At 39.5% G+C, this 22742-nt stretch overlaps 1 protein-coding gene across 1 annotated transcript in view; it reads left to right on the top strand.

Moving 5' to 3' along the window:
* Positions 1-22742, top strand: part of VPS4B (vacuolar protein sorting 4 homolog B) — a 29240-nt gene that overhangs the window by 4188 nt on the left and 2310 nt on the right. Inside the window, exons 2-10 of the mRNA XM_084793177.1 lie at positions 2687-2798; positions 4569-4725; positions 7558-7625; positions 12656-12775; positions 14800-14956; positions 15335-15483; positions 16407-16488; positions 18456-18675; positions 22036-22176. Coding sequence (XP_084649303.1) covers positions 2687-2798; positions 4569-4725; positions 7558-7625; positions 12656-12775; positions 14800-14956; positions 15335-15483; positions 16407-16488; positions 18456-18675; positions 22036-22176 — 1206 coding nt within the window. The remainder of the gene's footprint in view (positions 1-2686; positions 2799-4568; positions 4726-7557; positions 7626-12655; positions 12776-14799; positions 14957-15334; positions 15484-16406; positions 16489-18455; positions 18676-22035; positions 22177-22742) is intronic.

The following is a 22742-nucleotide window of genomic DNA, read 5'->3' as shown; positions in this document are numbered from 1 at the left end:
GAGTGGGGAGTGTGCGTGTGTACGAGCATGTGCCACGGCATGTGTGGGGAGGTCAGAGGACGACTCTGAGGCGTTCATTCTCACTTTCTACTGTAGGATTCCCAGGAGTCAAACTCAAGTCGTCAGTCTTGTTGGCACACATCCTTACCCACTGTGCCACCGCACCAGCCCCATGCCTGCACCCTCTCCCCATTGGAATGTTCATGTTTGTTCTTTATTTTCAAATGTCCGTGTATATTTTAAATTACAATTTATTGTATTTTATGTGTATGGCTATTATGCCTGCATTATATCTGGTTTGTGTGTGTTATGCATGTCCGTGGGGGCTAGAAAAGGGTGTTAGATCTCCTGGAAATGAAGTTATAGGTGATTGTGAGCTACCGTGCAGGTGTTAGGAACTGAACCCAGGTCCTCTGGAAGATCTGCCAGTGTTCTTAACCCCTAAGACATCCTCTGCATCCCCTAAATTACAAAGCCTTGTCAAAGTTTTATTTTGAAAGCCCGGAGGAGGCAGTCAGATTTCTGTGAGTTCAAGGCCAGGCTGGTCTACAGAGTGAGTTCCAGGACAACCGAGGCTACACAGAGAAACCCAATACAAAGTTTTATTTTGAGATAACATGCAGTTTTAAGAAGTGATATGAGGAACAGTATACCCTTCCCCCAGTTGCATGTTGTAAAACTGGTACACCATCACATGAGGATATTGGTGTTGACCCGTTCTGTAGCTCTTACTCATCCCCCAATTTGACTCGTACTTTTTTGTGTGTTTCTGTGCAGTTTGGAGATAGTATAGGTTGTGTATCTATCACCACAGGTTTAGTTTCCAAAACTAAACGTGATCATTAAATGAGTAGACATTGTACTCTAGAGCAGTTCCACAGGGACCCTCATGCTGCTTTGAAGTCCACACTTGACCTCCGTGTTCTCTTCTGCTCACATCCCAGTTCCCTGGCAGAATTCATCCCTTCCCGTCTCAGACTTTGATATTTTATAACATTATATAAGTGGAGTCATATAATATGCAACTATTAGCATTGGCTTTTTGCAATCTACATAATAGGCTCAAGATTCACCCAAATCTTCTGTATCTAGCAATAGTCCACCCCTTTTGATTGCTGACTAGTGCTTCATGTTATTTATATAACTGTTTAGCAATGAAACCATTGAAGGCTGTCTGGAGCATTCATTCATGTACAAGCTTTTGTATGAACACAACTCTTCTTTGGGTGAGTGTCTAGGAGTGCCATTGCTTGTTTATATATTAGTTACATATTTTGTTCTCTAAGTAAAAGCCAGTTTTCAAAAACTCTAAAGCATTCTACATTCCCGGCATCCTTACCAGCATTAATATTGGCACTGTTTTTTCTTTTAGCCATTGTAATAGGTGTGTTTTTTTTCATTGTGGTTTTAATTTGTAATATTCAAATGATGGTATCATCTCATTGGTGAAATGTATGATCCCCATTGGTTAACTGGGCGTGGGGGAGTGGGGAAGCAGCTTGTAAGAATTGGTTCTGTTCTATGCTTGTGAGTCTCTGGAATCAGTTAGGCTAGATAGCAAACCCCTTTATCCGATGAGCCATCTTACTGGCACATTAATGGATTCTTTTTAAGCTGTGATGTCTTCAGGATCCTTTTGTGTGTCCTAGTAGATGTTTCTCTTTTGTCTGATGTTTCATAGTATTTCTCCCAGCCTGAACTATGCCCTTTCATTATTTCATTAGAATCTTTCAGAGAGCAAATGTTTTTCATTGATATGCTCCAGGTTAATATCTTTTCATTTTATACATTGTACTTTTGATATTAAGTCTAAGATAAGAACATTTTTGTTTTCTGAAAGCTTTATATTTGAGTTAGTTTTTGCTGGACAAGTGGGATTTAAATTAAGATTCTTTTTTTGTTGTTCTTGTTTTGTTTTTTTCCCTCATGGGTGTCCACTTACTATAATACCATTTTAAAAGCCTGCTTTTTCATTTGTGACTTGCTTCTGTATACTTTTAAGCAGTTGCTTGACTATATTTGTATGGTTCTATTTCTGGCAATATCTTCTTTTTTTAATCTGTACAGCTCTTCCCATCACAGTCTTCGGTGAAAAGGTAGAAAATGAATTTTTATCAAATCATCAAAAAATGCTCCTCATAAATACTTTTCACATTCCTAAAGTTTTTAATATTATTTTAATGATCTTTTAGTATTCTTTGAAGTGATACTTTTTTTTAAAAAATGTCTTTGCTCAGTATAGTTTTAGGAACATTTAGAGTCTTCTTCATATTGCATTGTTCCATAGGGGATTTTATGTCTATGCATTCTGTTTATACATTAAGCAAAGCAGCTCTAAGTTTTTTCAAATGCTTTAAGTTTACTTTATATGTATAGGTGTTCTGTCTGTGTGTGTCTGCCTGGTGCCCACAGCCAGAAGAGGGTGTCAGATCCCCTGAATTGGAGCTACAGACCTTTGTGATCTGACATGTGGGTGCTGAGAATTGAGCCCTGGTGCCTAGAAGAGTAGCTAGGTCCCTTAACACCTGAGCCATGTCTCCAGTCCAACCTTACTTCCCTTTTTGAGACTTTCCCTTACAGTTCCTTTTTAATCTCTCTGCTCCCCATTATGTGTGTCGGGGGCATAGTTTGCCTCAAACTTAAGAGTGATACTTTCATTTTAAGTTTATGTTTCCTCCTCACACAGAAAGCAATAGATCTTGCAAGCAAAGCCGCGCAGGAAGACAAAGCTGGCAACTATGAGGAAGCTCTTCAGCTCTACCAACACGCTGTTCAGTATTTTCTCCATGTTATTAAATGTAAGGCATGTTTTGTTTTATTTAAACTTGTACACTAAAAGGGAAGAGTTGTTAGATTCATAAAAGTTGAAATACAAAGCCAAGAGAATTCTAAAGATCTAAACCACCCATTAAAAAGAAAGTCCTTTCTCCTAACTTTTGAGTCCTGTTAACAAATGTGACAGTAGATACTACTGTATACAGCCAGTATCTCATTGTGCGTTCAATAAAGATACCTTTATTTTATGGTTCCCTATCCAGATTATATTATTTGAATGTACTCATTTCCTCAGCATATGTTGAGAATGATTTGTGGTAAAAATAGGTTGGGAGGTATTAATTGTATTTTACAAATGCATAGTTGATGGCTGTCATGTGCCAGGCTCTATTCTGGGAACTAGAGATTCAGCACTGAGAAACAAGTGCAGGAAAACCTGTAAAACCCATCACCAGTCTTACACTTAGTGCCCCTGGATTATCTGAAGTTGTAGTTTGAACTTTCCCATTTAATTGTAGGGCAGTGGATATATATGTTAAAGTAAAACTGAGAATGAAATATAACACATAAGAGACATGAGGATAATCCTATGTGTTGCTAGTCTGGTCGAAGTCCATGTTTCACAATGGCGATGATAGAAGCTTTTATGTGATAAAATTACTATGTTGGTGTTGCCCACATAATGTATACAACTCCCATCACTTTGTATACTTTGAAATATCTTAAGATTCTTAGTCGCTTGTGCTAATTATATCTATTAACATATGTATAAAATGCACACAGAGAGCTAATCCAGCTTCCATTTTTTTCTTCTTTTCTCTATTTTAAAGGGTTTTTTTCCCTTCAGGTATGTGTGTGTGTGTGTGTGTGTGTGTGTGTGTGCGCGCACACACACACACACACATACATGCGCACATTGGTGCTTTGCCTGCATGTATGTCAGATTGGGGTGTTGGATCCCCTGGAGCTGGACTTATATGCAGGCATGACCCATGTGGGTTGTGGAAACTGAACCAGGGTCCTGAGGAAGAGCAGCCTGTGGTCTTAACCAATGAGCCATCTTGCCAGCCCCAGCTTCCACTTTTCTAATTCCCCTTTCGCAGCCATTAGTGATCGCTACTTTACATATAGAGCTGCCGGCTGTCTCTTGTGATTGGTTTTATGTGCGATACTTTTTAGCTATCTACAAACTGTTATGGAAAGAATTTGGAACCTATAGACTGTTACTTTATTATTACATAACATTAACTTAACATATGTACTATTTTGCTCTGAGTTACTTGTTTTGTTTTGTTTTGTTTTTAAACTCACACCCGCTGTTGGCTTCCAACCCTGAGTGGAAAGGAATAGAAAGGGAGTGATAATATTGGATACAATGATTTAGAGATGCTTTTCCTCCCTTCTCCAACCCAGACGTTCTGGTTAAAAGAATATGCCTAAGTTTGAACTTCTCTCTGAATACCCTGAAAGAAAATGAGTTAGGGAACAAAGGTATTCTTCTGCTTATATACAGTTCCAGAGGGGATCAGCCGGCTGTCGCAGGGAAGACACGGCAGCAGGAGTCAGGAAGCTAGCCAATCATAGCTCATCAGCACATGGGAAACTAGACCATAGGGAGCACAGCCAGGTCATAAAACCTCAGCTCCCACCCCAGGGACATTTCTTCCAGCAAGGCTCTACCTCCGAAACACCCCCACTGTGGACCAAGTGTTTGGGTATAGGAGTCTGTGGGGACATTGCATATCAAACTGTAACAAATAACTAATGAATCGGTGCCTCATCCCCTTCTACAGATGAAACACAAGGTGATAAAGCCAAGCAAAATATCAGGGCCAAATGTACAGAATATCTTGATAGAGCAGAAAAACTAAAGGAGTATCTGAAAAAAAAGGAGAAGAAACCACAGAAGCCTGTGAAAGAAGAGCAGTCAGGTCCAGTTGATGAGAAGGGGTATGTATTCTATAAAGTGTTAGATTTTACACCTTGTAACTTTTCTTTTGTGAAATAGCATTCTTTTGTCTAAGCCAGATAATTTCCAGCCATAATTTATGGGCCAGAGTGGGTTTATTGCCTCATTAAGCTTTATTGAGACACAGCCTTGCACATCCATGTATATACTGTCATCTCAGGCAGCTTGTGTCCTGTAACAGCAGAGGTGAGTGGTTACAGTGGAGATTGTGTGGCCATGAAATCTGAAATACTTATCACCGAGCCTTTCAAAGACAAAGGTTTGCTGGTCTGTGCTTACTGCACTTTCACACTGTCCTGGCTGTCAGTAAGACCAATGTAGGAGTGATCTGTGAGTTAAATCTGACCTGGACAAAAGGAAAATGAACTCCAATAACTTCTACTTTATGCGAAGTTTGTTTTATTGTGGATTTGCGTTCTGTCATTATGAAGAAAGCAACAGCATACTTTTTGAAGCAGTGAACTCCAGTTTCTGAATGTCTTCCTAGATGCTTGAGCTCAGTCAAGCAGGGAGAACATACTAGATTTGTTCGGCATGGTTCTAGATGACATGTTAGGAACAAGGAGGTTCAGGGTCCATGCGGCTTGCCTGCATCTGAAGCACTGTGAGTCTGTGACCTCCAGAGCTGTGGTACTCACAGTCCATGTTCTGCAAGGTACAAGTGTGTTGGATGATGCCCAAAGTCATGAAGGATGTAGGGATGGAGCTCTGCAGGCAATGCTCCCCTCCTGTGTTTGTTGATGGTAGGCATTGCCTATTTTAAGGACTGGAGGGGCATAAAAATTAGAGTTGACTTCCTTAAACTGTGTGTCAGAGTTTGAAGAAAATTATAGGCTCAGAGTTTCACATTCTTGGTAAGATATGGTTAGGGAACAGAGTTTCTGTGGCATGCCAAGAGTATTTCATAGTGTGTGCACAGTGGTTCCCAACATGAAATGCACGTATAAGGAAGAATTCAATTCACCCTGAGCACACGGGGCCTCCACATCTCACAGCTGTCTCTTCTAGCAGAGACACATGGAGTGTTACTGAGGACCCTGTAGTCATCTGCTCTGCAGTGGCCACCTCACAAGGGAAAGCCAGACTTTCTTCTATACCAAATAACAGTCTTGGTTACAAGCAGCAGAACTCACTATGGCTGATTTACTTAAAAGGAGTGAGGTTCTTATGGATTATCTTACAGAATTTTGAGGATAGAAAATCAGACTTAGGTTCCTATCAGTGGTAGAAGCAGGATCCCATATGAGGACATGCAGTTGTGAGTTCACACCTGTGGTATTGTTATGTTCTGGAGAGATCTTGCTGTTGCCACCTCCCTCTCCAAATATCGCTAGGGCTCGGAAATACACAGTAAGACCTCTGCCTTCAGTTTCCTCAGGGCAAACCAGTGGTTGCATCTGAAGATTTATTGTTCATACATGCAGCCCTCACCCTGAAAGAGCTCAAGGCTGATGAGGATGAAGGGAGCCTACAAAGAGCAGTTTGTTTTAAATGATCTTTACAGCGTGAGAAACTTTGAACAAGAGATTGGAGTGTCACTGGCTCAGCTCTCAATAGTTACTTCATCCATAACACTGCCACACTATAAATAAGCAAGGCTTTCCCACCCTGTCACAAGTCCTGTCAAGTTTTTTAAAATCTAAAAGTTGGTAAGACTTTTCGTCTCAGTATCACCTTTTCACCCAACAATGTAACAGGAACAAGTTTTTCCATTAAATGTTTCTACATTGTTTTAAAAAGCTGTAGTGTATTTTGTCACAAGCTAATCTCTATAATTGAACAAAAATTATTTCCGTTCTTTTCTCACAGTTGTACTATAGAAATGACTGTCCTCGTAGTGAACTTTTAAAATTATCTCCTCAATATAAATCCCTAGATGGGAAGAAATATTTCTGTTCTAGTTTGCTTATCATAGCTGTGCTAAACTGCCATGAGCAAAAGCAATGTGGGAGAAAGGGTTCAGTTTAGGTTAGAGGGTATACTCCACCACCCGGGGGAGCAAAGGCAGCAGGGGCGCGAGGCAGGAGCCTGAAGCAGAGACCGTTGGAGAGGTGCTGCTTACTGGCATGCTTTCTTTGTTCCCTTGCTCAACCATCTTTCTCATGTAGCCCAAGCTCAGCCTGCCTAGGGATGGTACTGCCCACAGTGAGCTGGGCCCTCCTACATTAAAAGTAATCAAGACAGTGCCACACAGATACGACCATAGTCCAGTGTGATGGAGGCAGTTTCTCAGCTTCCTTCCTCATGTGTAGTCTAGGTTTGTGTCAAGTTGGCAAAAGTTAACCAGCTCAGGTGGCTTGGCCTTTTGTTTATTTGTTTGTTTGTTTGTTTGTTTTTTGTATTCATAAGATTTTCACTAGGAAGCATTATCTGTTCTTGGAAACCTCAGGCTAATGGTTATATTGTAGATAATTATATATCATACCTTTCCTTCCTAGCATAAAGTGTTGTTGGGCTATATTTTGCCCGGTCCTGATGCTCACCATCTTCCTGTATTTTATTTTAAATCCTTCATGGAATAGTGTGGGGCATACACCTGTAGGGATATATACATGCACAGGTATGTCACAAGGATGGAGCTGTTCATTGCTTCAGCCCGCCTTGTCCATTTCCAGTGCAAGTTTCCTATTGATTATTTGTCTGTTTCCTGCCTTAAATATACTTTTAAAGCATCATTTGAAACACTTAAGTAAAAATAATTTTTAATGTCAATGTCTTTTCTTGCTTAAACATTTCAGGTTATCTTTCCTTCACTTTTGCATTGTGTATTAGCAGTGAGTGATCTTTTGCATATATTAAATTCTTTTCATTAGGAATGACAGTGATGGGGAAGCAGAATCTGATGATCCTGAAAAAAAGAAACTGCAGAATCAACTTCAAGGTTACTTTGGATTTCATTTTTAAATTCAATCTCATTGAAAAGACTCATGGATTGTCTGGTTGGACTGTTTGTTTCCCTCTATTTCATTGAGTTTCAAAAAAATGTCTGTAGTTGCTGGTGGGTCACATACTGGCTTGGTTCCAGATGAGGGTTTACTCTCAATGATTTTTAAATTTCTAATTTTTAAATTGATCTAAAAGACATTGTTTTAGTTCAAAATTTTTAGTGCATTAAAAAAATACGGTTTGTTTTTATATCTGCCTTTAAAAGGCTGCCAGCAGTTACTCTTTTTCATTTATATTTGCCCCTTGTAAAATAGGTAGCATGGCACTATTAGCACATAGCAAGGCCCAAGGACCAGAGCGGAGTAGGAATGGCTGACTCTGCTGCAGCTGATGTGCTTCATTTTCTCCCTGTTCTCTCCCTTCCTGGTGTTCTCAGATAGGCTTATTTTATCATGGTTTCTTTTTTCTTTTTATCTGCTACACATGACAAGACCCTTTGATTCTGCTGTCCTACAGTGGAGTGGTGCAGATCCAGATCTGGAGTGCACTCCGACGCCTGCTACTTACAGGTTTTCTAATTGTGGGCAAGTTCCCCAGCCTCTCAGAATCTGAGTCCCCATCTTGAAATAGGCCTTCCTTTTAGGGAAAGGAAACCAAGACAATGCAAAAAGATCTTAGTAAATTCTAGAGGCCTGATGAATGCTAGCACAGGATATCCAAAACAGCATCCGCATAACTGCTGGTTTCCAGTTGTTGAGACATGAGTGTTCTTTTGTATGTTAGCTAATGGCTTTTCAGTTAAGCGTTATGCTTAATCAGTGGTAGTATATATTCATGCCTTTGAGTCTTACTTAACAAAGTATTTAACTAGAAAGGATTCTGATTTTGAGGCCCAGTTTGCTTACTCAGTAGTGAGATTGAGTTTGTGTGAGTGTGTGCTGTTCACACATACACATTTGTGTGTACATATGTGCAGAGACATGTGTGTGTGTGTGTGTGTGTGTGTGTGTGTGTGTGTGTCTTAGACCTTTAATCTTGCTATAGTCCTTTCCTTTGCCAATATTTCTGTCTTAACAACCCACTGGTATATGTAGGAAAATACTGTAAACCTGGTACATTGAAACATGTATAACTAATGAGGCTAGAGAGCAAAGGCTTTTCTTATCTTTATTAGTTTTTAGATTTGTTCTTTTGTTTTTACTTATACTTATGCTGCATGTGTGTGAGTGTATGCTGCATGTGTGTGGATGCCCACAGAGGCCAGAAGAGGGCGTCAGATCTCCCTGGAGCTGGTAGTATCTACAGTTTAAATTGCCTGAGATGGGTTCTGGTATCCAAATTTGCTTTCTCTTGGAAGATCATTATGCACTCTTAATGTTGATCCATTTCCCCATCCCCTGAAAATACGGTTTAGGGTGGTGATGGTGGTGGTGGTGATGGTGGTGGTGGCGGCGGCTCCTTATGCTTTTGTGGCAAATGGATGTAGTCCCCAGGGCAACTTTGCGTTCACTCTGCTGCACCGCCCATCCTGAAGTGGTACTCACTGTACACACTGTCTGACAAGTTCACCAAGTAGACTTTTTAAGCTGTAAGGCAAGAAGCTGCTTTCTCGCTGCTTTGCTGTTTTGCGTTTGGTTTCTCCTATCCATTTCCTTACCCCAAATGAAAAGTAGATCATATACTAGATTTTGAAAAGTAGAGTTTTTAACAGGTATTTTATAAGTTCCTATCAATTGTAAATCCAAAGACAACATTTAACTGTAGAAAGCTTTCGAATCTCATAATGAAATGGACTGTAAGTGGAGCTTTAGCCTTTCTATGAGGTTTTTCTTTCTCCCTCTGTGTGTGTGTGTGTGTGTGTGTGTGTGTGTGTGTGTGTGTGTGTCTGTGTGTCTGTGTCTTTGTCTGTGTGTGTGTGTGTGTGTCTCTGTGTGTGTGTGTGTCTTTGTCTGTGTCTGTCTGTCTCTGTCCCCCCCCCCTTGCCCCTCCCTCTCTTTCTCATTTTTTTAGATAGTGTCTCACATAGGCCAGGCTAGACTTAAACTTTCTGCAGCTGAGAATGACCTGGAATTGCTGATCCTTCTACCTCCAGCCTCCCAAGTGCTGTGATTAGAGATACATGCCACCATGCCCGGTTTGTCTGTCCTTCAGTTTAATGGTTTGTTAATGGATTGCTATCTTTTTATTTGTTCTGATTGGCAACATAGTTTAGTCAGTAAAATGCCTGCCACACCAGCATGAGACCCTGAGTTCAAGCCCCAGCACTCACATACAGAAGCCAGACAGGCCTCACAGCCATACCTCCCTGAACGTGCCCCATCTCGTCTGATCTGAAGCCAAGCAGGTCGGGCCTGCTTAGTACTTGGATGGGAGACAAAGGACAGACATGGTGGCATCTATCCATGTCATCCTACTGCTGGGGAGGGGCAGCTAGTAGATCCCGCTAGCGTGCTGCCAGCCTAGCCTGCCTGGTGAGCTCCGTCTCGTAAACAAGGCGGAAGGCTCCTGAAGAGTGAACCTGCGCTTGTCCTCTAGCTCCACACAGTACACGTGTGACTGCCACCTACATACTCGTACATGCATTATCATTTTTAAATGTTTCTTACTCCTGAAATAATATTTTAATATTTTACTTCTATTTTAAGTTATGGAATTTAGCATATTATAGTTAGGATTAAAAATGGATTGCAGTTTGAATTTTCTGTTAGTTAAGGTTAACCAATTCTTTTAGCTAGGTCAGGGACTTATAATGCTTATCTATTTGACTTTAATTTTTTTGCATTTACTTAGTGTGTGTGTGTGTGTGTGCGCGCGCCTCACATCCATGCACAAATATATGAGAAAGTCAGAGGACAACTTTCAAGAATCAGTTCTGTCTTTCCATGTAGTTTTAGGGACCAAACATGGATCCACAGGCTTGGCAGCAAGTGCCTTTATCCACCAAGCCATCTCATTAGCCCCTAAATAATATTTAAATATAACACACAGTATGATAAAAGTATATGTATATTCTTTGACGTATAATCAGCTATAGTTTTTTAGTAATCTTACTTTGCCTTTTTAGTTTTATAAAGCAATTAACTTTTCATTAATAGTGGAAAGTCACTGTTAAACTTTAATAAAATTATTAGTTAAATGTGGAAATAAGTTGAACATGATGATGCACGCCTTTAATCCTACAGCACTTTGGAGGAAGAGGCAGGTACATCTGAGTTTCAAGGCCACCATGATCTACATAATGAGTTCCAAACTGCCAGAGTTACATAGGGAAACCCTGTCTTTAGAAAAGAGGAAATCTATCTATTACGCGTGCTTGGTGTGGGGGTGGTGGCAGGGAGTGCGGGTACGCATGTGTTGCTGTGTTTTACTGTTTGTGGCATGTTGGGAGGGGTGTATATAGAAGTCAGTGGTTGTGTCTGTTGTCTCGTTGATCGTTCTCTGGCTTAGGTATGAGGTGGAGTCTCCCTGAACCCAGGGCTCCCCAGTGCAGCTATGCTAGTTAGCTAGGTGCTTGTTGCAGACAGCAGCACATGCAGGTCAGCACAGCCACCCACCTGCCATTTCCTAGATGCTGGGAATCCAAGCTCCAGTTCTCCATTCTTGTTTGGTAAGCACTTACCAACTGAGCTGTGTCTCCAGCTTGTCGTGGTGTTTAGATTCCACGAAAATCTCACGTTAGTCAGATGACGTCCATGGACAAAGTGAATTTACTTTCATTTAATAAATGAAGCCTTATCATGTGGTGTAGGTACTTTGTTTAGTGATCAGTGGAACATAACCATGCACATTGACTTTTTGTACTAAACGGAATGTTATGATACAATACTATGGTTTTATTTTAGTCTAGTCACTAAAGATTTTTATACTTTAGGAAGGTTAAGCTACCCCAAAGTATAGGCTTAGAATCATAAGTGTATTTCTTAGAAAGAAGAAATTTAAAAGTAATTTCATGATCCGTGATTATGTAAATAGAAGAGTCCGTGTCCTGTTTAAACAACTTTCTGTCGTGTGTGTGTGTGTGTGTGTGTGTGTGTGTGTGTGTGTGTGTGTGTTGACTTTAAAGCATCTTCCTAGATCACTGTACCTTAGTTTTTAAAGCAAGCTCTGTTACTTAATCTGGAGTTCATCAACATAGCTTAGCTGGTGGCCACTGACTCCAGGGAGCCTCCTGTCTCTGCACCCCATCCTACCCAAGAGCTGCACCATCACATTTGAACATGGCTGCTGCAGAGTCTGCTGACAGAGACACTCGCCAGCTGAGCGGCTGCTCTCATCCTAGAGTAGACTGTTTGATCTGTAGTAAATCAGTCCTATACACTAGAAAGTTGGAAAAGCTTTTGACAAAACTAGCTAGAGGTTTCTTCTAATAAATTACAGGGTGTTTTTCTTGGACTCTTACTGTAACAGTTACTGTAGTTTTTTAATGTACTTCTCTGAGGAACTAAATCATTCTTTTAAGTAACTGAATAATTTTTTAAAAAATAATGCTTCTGTTTAAAAGCCAGATAGAAAGTTTAACAAATCTCAAGAAAGAATTGCAGATCTTTAGGGACACACTTGTCTTTTCCATCATCTGCTCTTCTCATTTCCGTCTCTTCAGTCTTTCCTCTGATGTCTCCTCTGTCTTTTGTTAAAATCACTGAAGCATATTCTCTGCTATTCTCCAAGGAGAGTGTTAACAAGAGAAAATATAAACCAGCCCATGAGGAAGTGCATTGATTGTCCAGAGCCATTACACAGTTCTAATCCTTGCTGGGTCACCCGGTCTCTGTGCTAGCATGTCTGTGCTTTGGCCACTCAGTGCTAGTTTAGCTTCAGTGATGAGGGAGCAGAAGTGTAGGCCTTGAGTCCTATCCATAGCTATCTAGCTGCCCACCTAATGATTTCTAATGGCTTCCGCATTGCCTTACTTCAAAAATTTTAGTACTGAAAGCTTGTACAATTTTACACTGTGGTTTTTAAGTGTTGCTTTCTAACTGTGCTGAGCTGGTCTTGTTGATTTAAAGGTGACCCAATATCTTGCAGGTGCCATTGTCATAGAGAGACCAAATGTGAAGTGGAGCGATGTTGCTGGTCTGGAAGGAGCCAAAGAAGCACTTAAAGAGGCTGTGATTCTGCCTATTAAATTTCCTCATCTTTTCACAGGTGAAGTAGCTTCTAAGTGATTTTATTTAAACCTCTCAGTGACCAGAGTAGAGCATTGTAAGTTTGTGTCTCCATGTCGTGAAGTATCTTGAGTTGTGACAGTTAAAATGTAGTAAATATATCCTCACAAAGATATTCCTGTTCATGGCTGTCTTTGTAAGTACACATTGCAAAGTGATGTGATTATTAGCCAGCAGGGCTTAAAATGCTACATACTCATTAAAATATGGTGTATATATCCATCTTAATAATTTAAATCCACATGATAATTTATTGACAGACATCTACATCTAATATAAAGATCAGAAAGCATATAGTGTGACTCCATAGTTGTTAAGTGAATGTGTATGCTGAGAAGTAAGTATCGATAGATTGACTTTTAAATGCTAGTAACTGCTTAGGGAATATAATCATAGGTGACCTTTATCTTCTGAATTTTATCTGAATTTGCAGTTAGCTTTCAAAGTGTTTCTAATTTTTAAGAAGAGGAGTTAAGAATTACCTGCCTGCCTCAGAAGAAATGCACACCCTTTAGGGGCAAAGAAGGCCCTCCTTTACTCTGTGAAGAGAGCTTTGCTGACCCCAGCACCTAGAGGCAGCTCAGGTTCGAGTTGCAGCATAAATCATCTGCTCTGTGCTGAACGGTCCCTTCACAGTGTCCCTTTCTGTGCCTGGTGACCTCTGTGCCTGCGATATGTCTGTGCCCACAGTCTAACACAGGGGTTGTTTCCTTTTGAAAATAAGCTGGTTCATGTAGTGAACACATTTGGGATGTTGGCTGCAAATGGAACAGGTTCAAACAGTGATGTCACAGACAGCAGATACAGCAGACTGTGGGCCGCATCTCACCTACCTAGTAGCTTCAGGATGCTGCTTACAGTCCAGTCTCAGGAAACACACACAGAGGATGTGGAACCCTGTAAGTCAGTGTGCCTGTGTCCTGGTCCTCAGGCTCCAGATAGCACAGCAGTTGCCCATCTGCCTGTGTCTTCCCTAGAGAGCTTTCCTCTTCTAACAGAATAGATTTTACCTGTATTTGAACTTCTAATTTTCTTATTTATTTTTACTTGATTGTAAATATTTTTTAAACTACTTACTATCTATGATGAATTTTTTTAAAGTGTCTGTCAAACACATTTAAAAGGTAATCACTTAAATAAAAAGTATATAGTACCTAAAAATCATTTCCTGTCACCTAGTATTCTGTGCACCGAGTACCCACTCAGGGCAACACTGCCTTACAGCTGTGTGCATTTGAAAGAGAAAAGGAAGTCAAGTAATTACTTAAACTCTGAAAGTCAAGTACTTGCAATTCAAGCCTTTATAATCAAGATAATATTACTTAGTTTTGCATTAGTCATCTAGGGATGGTTCTGCTCCAGAGACTAAGTAGCTATCTGCAGTTTATGTAGATTTTCAATTTATGTTTTATAATTCTATGTTTTAGGCAATACTATGATTTCTGATTTGCCAAATTAAGGCTCAGAAAGTTGGTTTTTTTTTTCTTCCTTGTTTCATTTAAGCAGAAGTAATATTCACAGTAATAGCTCTCATAATTACCCAGCCATTGAAGCTGCTGATGGTAGCACTAGCCTGTGCTTCCTGGTCAACCAGGAACTTGCTAGAACTCACAGGTCCTCTTGACTGAGTGTCAGGCGTTGTCATTCCTCCGCAGGTGATAGCAGTTTAGAAGCAGTTCTTTGCAGCTGCCCCTGCTCTGTTTTCCCTGCATTATTCTAGTGTTGAGCAGTACTGTTTAACTGAACTTTCTGTCCCTGGGGAGAAAGTCTTGTTTGTCTGTCTGTCTGTCTGTCTGTCTGTCTGTCTGTCTGTCTGTCTCGCACATTGTGGTTTCCATATATTGGCTGATAGATTAGTGGCCACATAAATGAACTTCCTCTATCTATTTATTCTTCCTGATAGCTTTCAAATGAAAACTTTGTTACAGTAAAGTGTGGCTAATGTCAGTAAGTGAAATGAATAGTCTATGAAGTCTCATGTTATTTTTCTAACACAACTTGTAGGAAAGAGGACACCTTGGAGAGGAATCCTATTATTTGGGCCACCAGGAACAGGAAAATCCTATTTAGCCAAAGCTGTGGCAACAGAAGCAAACAACTCAACGTTTTTCTCAATATCATCCTCTGACCTTGTTTCTAAGTGGCTAGGGGAAAGTGAAAAGTAAGTGGTGCATTGAAAGTTTTACTTTGTCCCCGGAGGCACAGTCTATGGGTTAGTACATTGCATATACCGTTTCTAAAAATTCAGAAAAGGACTATAACAATTGATATTCATTTCTCGGTCAAGCTCAGTATCTAGCTGGGAATTTATTAAATGTGTGTGTATGTGTGTGTGTGTGTGTGTGTGTGTGTGTGTGTGTGAGAGAGAGAGAGAGAGAGAGAGAGAGAGAGAATTGTCTAGCTGTTATTTATCACTCTCTACCCCAGGGGTGTGATTAGGCCGTTAGTGTTTATGGTTCTTAGAGTATTGGTATATTGCCTTGTTGTGGTCCTTTTGAACACTTTAGAAACTTCGAGCTTTATATATTCTTACTCTTAGACTGGTTAAGAATTTATTCCAGCTTGCCAGAGAGAACAAGCCTTCCATCATCTTCATTGATGAGATTGACTCTCTGTGTGGTTCAAGAAGTGAAAATGAGAGTGAAGCTGCGCGGAGAATTAAGACTGAATTCCTGGTTCAGATGCAAGGTAGTACACTGTAGGGTTTTAAGAGAGTTCCTGACTCTTCTTTAACCATTAGCGGGGAAAGAATTTAAGCAGAATTTCTCTAAAAATTATCATTTCCATTATTATTTTTGTTGAGACAGATTCTTACTGTGTAGCCCTGGCTGGCCTTGAACTTCTGACATAGATCAAGCTAGCCCCAGAGATCCCCCTGGCTCTGCCTCCCAAGCACTGAGGCCTGCACCATCACTCCCTGCATGAGTGTATCTTTTTCTTCTTTTAATTATCTTACAAGATTCACAGATATTATTAGTAAAGAGATCCATGTCAGTACTCATTTAACCAGGCGCTTCATGAAAGCATATTCTGAAAAGAATATTAATAGTATTTGTCTGTAAATAAGGGATTTTCTTTTTTGGATGATTTGACTGATAATTGAGCACTGTGGTTATTGATTGGTTATAGTTTTTGTAAAGATAAAGCTGAAGCACGTTAGTGTTATATAAAGCACTACCTTTCTTATGGAACATATAAACGGCACAGGAGGGGGGGCGGGTACACTAATGGAGTTTTGGAATTTTTTGTTTTAGCTGAAAAGAATGAAATTGAGTGATTTGCAGAAAACTGATATAACTAGAGATAATCATATTAAGAAAAATAAGTCAGTCTCAGACAAATATCAAAAATGTTTTTATTTGTGGATTCTAGATATGATGAGAAATATAAACTTACATGTGTCTGTATGCCATGAAAGTAAAATGAACTGCCTCAGGGAGCAAAAGGGGCTAATGTGAAGGGAGGGACAGGACGTCTGGGGAGTATGCTCCAAATGCCTCCCAGACTTCTTTGAACATGCCCTTATATAACACTATTATTTGTAGAGTATACACCAGTGACTTTTTTTTAAGCATCAAATTATTATTTAAATATTACCTATTTTTGTTCAGGAGTTGGTGTGGACAATGATGGTATTTTGGTTCTGGGAGCTACAAATATACCCTGGGTTCTGGATTCTGCCATTAGGCGAAGGTATGATGAACAAATAAACATTTTATTTCTAACCACAGGTGTAGCAATAAATGATACTTTCCCTTTCCTTTATAAGAATTTACTCTGATAGCTTTTTAAAAAAAATAAATTAATGACTCTTATGTTCTTTGTCCCCCTGTGTTGGGGACAAGGAATGGCATTGCTTATTTGTTTGCCTGCTATAATGTAAATAAGCACTCTGTACTGGAGGCTTCCAGTTTGGAAAGTACATTGCTTGGTGCCTTGCTTTAACTTTGGTTTTGAGTAAGTGTAGAAGGAATAATGCTTCAAAATTGACAAAAACAGTTTCATGTATCAGTGAAAATCCTTCATATAAAGTTTTGCAAAATGATTTCTTGCTCTTGCACCTTACTCTGTAGCTCAGGTTAGCTCCAACTCAGGACAACCTTCCATGTGCTAGGATTACAGGCATGAGCTACCATGCTTGCCTAGGAAGATAGATTTTCAGTTCAAAAAAGAAAGAAAGAAAGAAAGAAAGAAAGAAAGAAAGAAAGAAAGAAAGAAAGAAAGAAAGAAAGAAAGACTTATTTTTCATACTGGGCAAAGTGGCAATCACCCAAAATCCTAGCACTTGGGAGAAGGTAGGTGGAGAACCAGGAACTCAAGGTTATTCTCAGCTATGTAACATGTCCCAACCAGCTCCGACTGCATGAAACCCTGCTTAAAATAAACAAAAGTCTGTCTGTCTGGGTTTTGTTTTGTTTTCAAGGTGAAGATGCAACTTCAGCTGTAGGAGCAGTATCTAGAGTCTACAGCTCTGTAGCTCCCGGAGGCATTGTTTAATGGCATGATAGAAAGAGCGCTTAGGTGTGTGCCACCTTTACCCCTTTGTTTTTGTTGACTTGACAGCACGCTAGGTTAGCATGCACTGCCACCAGTGGAAGTGTCTTAGGCAGTTTTAGAAAGTGGCCTGATTCCAAAGCAAGCCTATCTGAAGGTAAGAGAAACTTTTTAAATGTCACTGCCCCAGTGAGTCTGCAAACTATTGCCCTTCATTGCTTCCTCTCTCTTTCCAAATGCCTGAATTTTATGAAGGCAAATTTTAAAAAACTACGATATACAGTACAGTATTATTCACAATGAACTCAAAGTGGAAAGAACATTTTTTTATTTTATTAATTTATTCAGATTGCAACTCAATTGCCATCCCATCACTTGTATCCTCCCGTTCCTCCCTCCCTCCTGCTTTCACCCTATTCCCCTCCCCTAGTTCTATGACCGAGGGGGACCTCCTCCCCCACTATATGGTCATAGGCTATCAGGTCTCATCTTGGTAGCCTGCTTATTCTTTCTTTGACTGCCATCAGGCCTCCCCACCAAGGGGGAGGTGGTCAAATATGGGGCACCAGAGTTCATGTCAGAGTCAATCCTCACTCTCCACATAACTGTGGAGAACGCCCTGTCCATTGAGTAGATCAGAGTTAGGGGTTTGATGTTCACAATTGTATTGTCTTGCTTAGTGCAGTAGTTTGAGCAGAAAGAACATTTTGTGTAGTGTTTATTCTGTACGATTGTTAGTAGTTGTACTGTTTTGAAGTTAGAGAATTATGCTGACCCTTATTTTGTAGTGAACCATTACCTTTCATCACAAGGTCAGAGTGCAGTCTTGTGAGCCGTGCCTTTATGCCATGATTTCCAGATATAAACACAGCCAAAAAGGATCCAAAAGTTGTGAGAAAAAGACTGAACTACTCAAAACTTGTTTCATGACTATTTTGCTTCTAACTTTAGTTTTCAGTGGTATCTTTGCTACTCTCCCTTTGGGGTAGGTAGGTATCTGTGTATGAACACTTAAATATATATGCATCTAATCTGATCTTAATACTCTAACTTGCTATAAGTCAGACTATCCAGCTAATTATCTGGGGTCTTTGGAAACATGCTAATTTTACATTGAAATTAAGCATATATATTTAACATCACTTTATAATTTCTTTTATTTTAAGATTTGAAAAACGTATTTATATCCCTTTGCCGGAAGCTCATGCCCGGGCAGCCATGTTTAAGCTCCACTTGGGCAGCACTCAGAACAGCCTCACAGAAGCAGACTTCCAAGAACTCGGGAGGAAGACGGATGGCTATTCAGGAGCAGATATAAGTATCATTGTGCGGGATGCACTCATGCAGCCTGTGAGAAAAGTTCAGTCAGCTACTCATTTCAAAAAGGTAAGCAGCTTTAACCTACCCTGTCTTGTGCTTTTAAAATGAAGCTTCAGGACGTTCCTGGCTTGTTTTCCAAAGGAGCTGGGATGGCTTCAGTCTTATATGATAATGTAATAAGTAGGTTTGTGTAATAAACATTTCTGTTGCATTGAAAATAGTTTCTCCAATAAAGATTATTCATGGTCCTAAAGTATTGTGTCTTTCTAAGATGTGGTTTGAGGCTTTTTTTTTTTTAATAATTTATTCAGCTCACATCTCAATTGTTATCCCCTCATTGTATCTTCCCACTCCCTCCTCCCTCCCTCTTCCACCCTCTTCCCCTAGGCCTATGACAGAAGGATGGGAGGCATTTCTGTGTCATTTGCTTGGAATTGCAGCAGCTTACATGGTTGAGAGTCTGCTTTGAGGGAGCTAGGACAGTGCGGTGCAGGATCTGGTATGTGTGCACTGTACCAAAAGAGTGGAACCAAACCATGCTCAGCATGTCTTTTCCATGCTCGCACTGTCCTTGCCATTGTGTGTGGCTCTCACAGGGAAACAAGAGGTGCGTGTTGGATAAATGTTAGTAGTGAGTCTGGAACTTGAGGCTAACAGACGCAACCCTTTGTGTCATAGCTCACAGGGGCAAAAATGTGAAATACACATAGAAGAGGTGTTTTTCAGAAGCTGAAGTCACAGCCTGTCTCATTCCTGCGTTTCCCGTATGAATGAGTTGAGCGTGCATGACTGAGGTTCCACCTGATGAAAATATGGCCGTTCATTCTGTCTCATTGTGTATCCAATTCTGACCCTTCCCTGAAATCCTACTGTGTCAGCATTCCCAGGCGCTGGGATTAAAACTATACTTTTAAGGTACCTTACACAACTAACACTCCTAGTAATTTGCACTCTTTGCTTGAGGACGGTAGCCTCTAGTATTACTTATAGTAATGCATTGGAAAGTCCTGAAATACTGTTAGACACCTCAGTCTACAAAATGTGTCAAGACTAATACATTACAGGTAAGTTACATATACGCACCTGATGGATACCATAATAAAATACTTAGTAGTCTGACTTTGAACTAAAACTTGAATAAACTACAATTTACTTGTTTAGTATTTCTGAACAATTTATGTTACCTATTTAATGCACATTGTTGTTTCTTAAATGGAGCTAGCCCTCTTTGACGTGCTGTTATAAAAATGAAATGAAGTACTATATACGTACAACACTAACCATGGTTTCTTACTGTTAAGTTGTGTACCCTTCTCAGCCATCTCATCCCTAATGTGCAATATTACATACAGTAGCAGTTCTTTAGAGAGAAGTGTGGGTTCAGAATTAAGTATATGCCATAGTCATTATATTTTCTGTTCAGTTCTCTTTGTGCTTAGAAACTATAAATTCCTAAGAACTCAGACCTTTCTTACCTAGAATGTGTCATTGATTTCTGCATATTAATAGCAGGGACCTTATATATGAATATGAAGCCAGGTTCTTCTTAAAATCATAAAGGTAAAAGCAAACATAATTTTTTAAAAATTATCATTGCTAATGTATATTAATTGTACAGATTAATGAACTTGACTGTGGCATAGAAAGCACACACATAGGTATAGTGTGCTTTATAATCTGACTAGCTTTACACTAGGGTTTTGGAATACCATCTGTAGTAAATATTTCTATGGCTCCATCCTTCTACCTTTGAAGATGTTACAACTAAGAAGGACATGCTTGCCTGTTTATTTTAATTATTTATAAAATGTCTAACAGAATAAATCTGGACTCAAGAGTTAAATCGGGATGTAAACAGCCAAAATCAAAGGCAACGATTTCTGATCTCATACAGGTGGAGAAGAAAAAAGATAGACATAAATACAAATAAACTAAGTATGAATGTGTACACAGTAGTTATGTACACAGTTAAGCAAGCTGAAATGGTGTATGTTACACCTGTACCAATCCTGAAATAAAGTTAATTAATCATCATGAAATAGACTTAAGAGCAAACCCAATTTGATACACATGTTCTGCCATCTAAATATTTGTATGCAACTTTGTTACAAAGGTTCTTTTTCTAGAAATTGCTAAAAACTTTTTTGAAATAAGTTATGTTGCATGAAATGACATGGAAATTATTAAGCATGTATTTTAATTTCTGTCCTACTTGGCTTTCTGTTGTTGGGATAAAACACTAAAACCTAAAGCAGTGTTGGGAGGAAAGGGTTTATTTATTTGGCTTACAGGTTCTGATTATAGCCCATGGTAAAAAGAAATCAGAGCAGGAACCTAGAGACAAAATCTGACAGAGGCCATGGAGGAGTGCTGTTTACTGGTACTCAGTCTTAGAAACACCAGGACATCCTGCCCACAGGTGATACCACCCACAGTGGGCTGAGCCCCTTCCACGCAAATCATAATCCATGGTCCATAGCCTTGCATATAGGCCAGTCTGATAGAAGCACTTTTCTCAGTTGAGGTGCCTTCTTTCCAAATAATTCGGCTTGTGTCATGTTAACAAAAACCAACAGCACACTGCTCACATGTTTCTATTACTGTGAAGAGGAGCCATGACCAAGACCAAGGCAGCTTATAAAGATAGAATTTAACTGAGGGCTTGCTTATAGTTTTCAAATGGGGAGTCCATGACCATCGTGAGAGGAGCATGGCAGCAGGCGCACAGGCATGGCGCTGGAGCAGTAGCTCAGAGCTTAGTATTTATCTGCAAGTTCAAAGTAGAGAGAAAGAGACAAACTGGGCCTGTCTTGGACTTTTGAAGCTTCAAAGCCAAACCCAAGTGATGTATCTCCAACAGGCCACACCTCCTAATCCTTCCTAAACTCTCCACCATCTGGGAACCAAACACTGAAATATATGAGACTGAGAGCTAGTCCCATGGAAGCCAGCACACTTGGGTTTTTTTGTTTTGTTTTGTTTTACATTTTTGCTAAGAGAGACACAAAGATTGAATGATTTGAGACTAAGTAACTCTGCAAAATATCACAAGTTTTCAGGCATGGAAAAGAGCAACTTAGAAGAGTTTCGTAATATGTTTGTTGCAATCTGTAAGGTAACTCCCATTTAATAAGCATGAGAAGAAGAGAAGAAAAATGGTAGCCGGAAGTAACTGTTCTTTTTCAAAACTTTTAACCCTAGTAATAAATTACTGAATGTAATATCAAGCTATAAAATACATCAAGAAATTTTTAAAACAACCAAAATCTAATAAATTTTCAATCGACCTAATGATAATTGCTTTTCCTTAGAGTAAACATTTTAATACAACCTAAAAATTAATGTATTTTTAATTTTCCTGATAATGGCCAGAATCTGAACTCTTACTTCATTTATTTAGATAAATTCAAGTCACTGTGATTACAGGTTCGCGGACCCTCAAGAGCTGATCCTAACTGCATTGTGAATGACCTGCTGACACCCTGCTCTCCGGGAGATCCTGGAGCTATTGAAATGACATGGATGGATGTTCCTGGAGATAAACTCTTGGAGCCAGTTGTTTCCATGGTGAGACATCTTAAGTCTTTATATACTGACTTGTCAAGCAAATGTTTCGTGTCTGTAGCACTACGGAATGTAGTGATCAGGCTCATGTATTTAGTACTTGTAGAATTATAAATGTTAATTGTGCTTAGATGTAAAAGTAATTACTGTAAGCTGTGAGACTTGTGCTAATTGAAAAGCTTGTATTTTGAAAACCAAATTTTCTGGCTCTAAGTTATCCACAGAGTTCTTACACATATTGCATGAAATGTTGTTACAACTTAAATAAAATATGAGTTTTGCCCCTGAAACTCACATGCTTAAAAATAGCCAGAAATACCAACTACTGATTTCTAGTATTCATAAATAGTATTGTTATATTTTACTTCTTTAAACTACATACTAGTTTGAATACTGTACTTCTTTAAATTTTCAACAGAAAACATTAAACCTTTTTCTCAAATACTATATAAGACTTCAAAAAGAGTTTTCATTGTATATACATTTACATTGTAGGAATTAAAGTAAGTTAGCAGATTTATTTTGTGAGATCTATCTTTAGAGAACTGGGGTGCTCCAAAATGTGTTTG

This window comes from Acomys minous (assembly GCF_964271855.1).
Source record: "Acomys minous genome assembly, chromosome: 1".
Lineage (NCBI taxonomy): Eukaryota > Metazoa > Chordata > Mammalia > Rodentia > Muridae > Acomys > Acomys minous.
The sequence above is the reverse complement of the archived record's forward strand: the minus strand, read 5'-3'. Positions and strand labels throughout refer to the sequence as shown.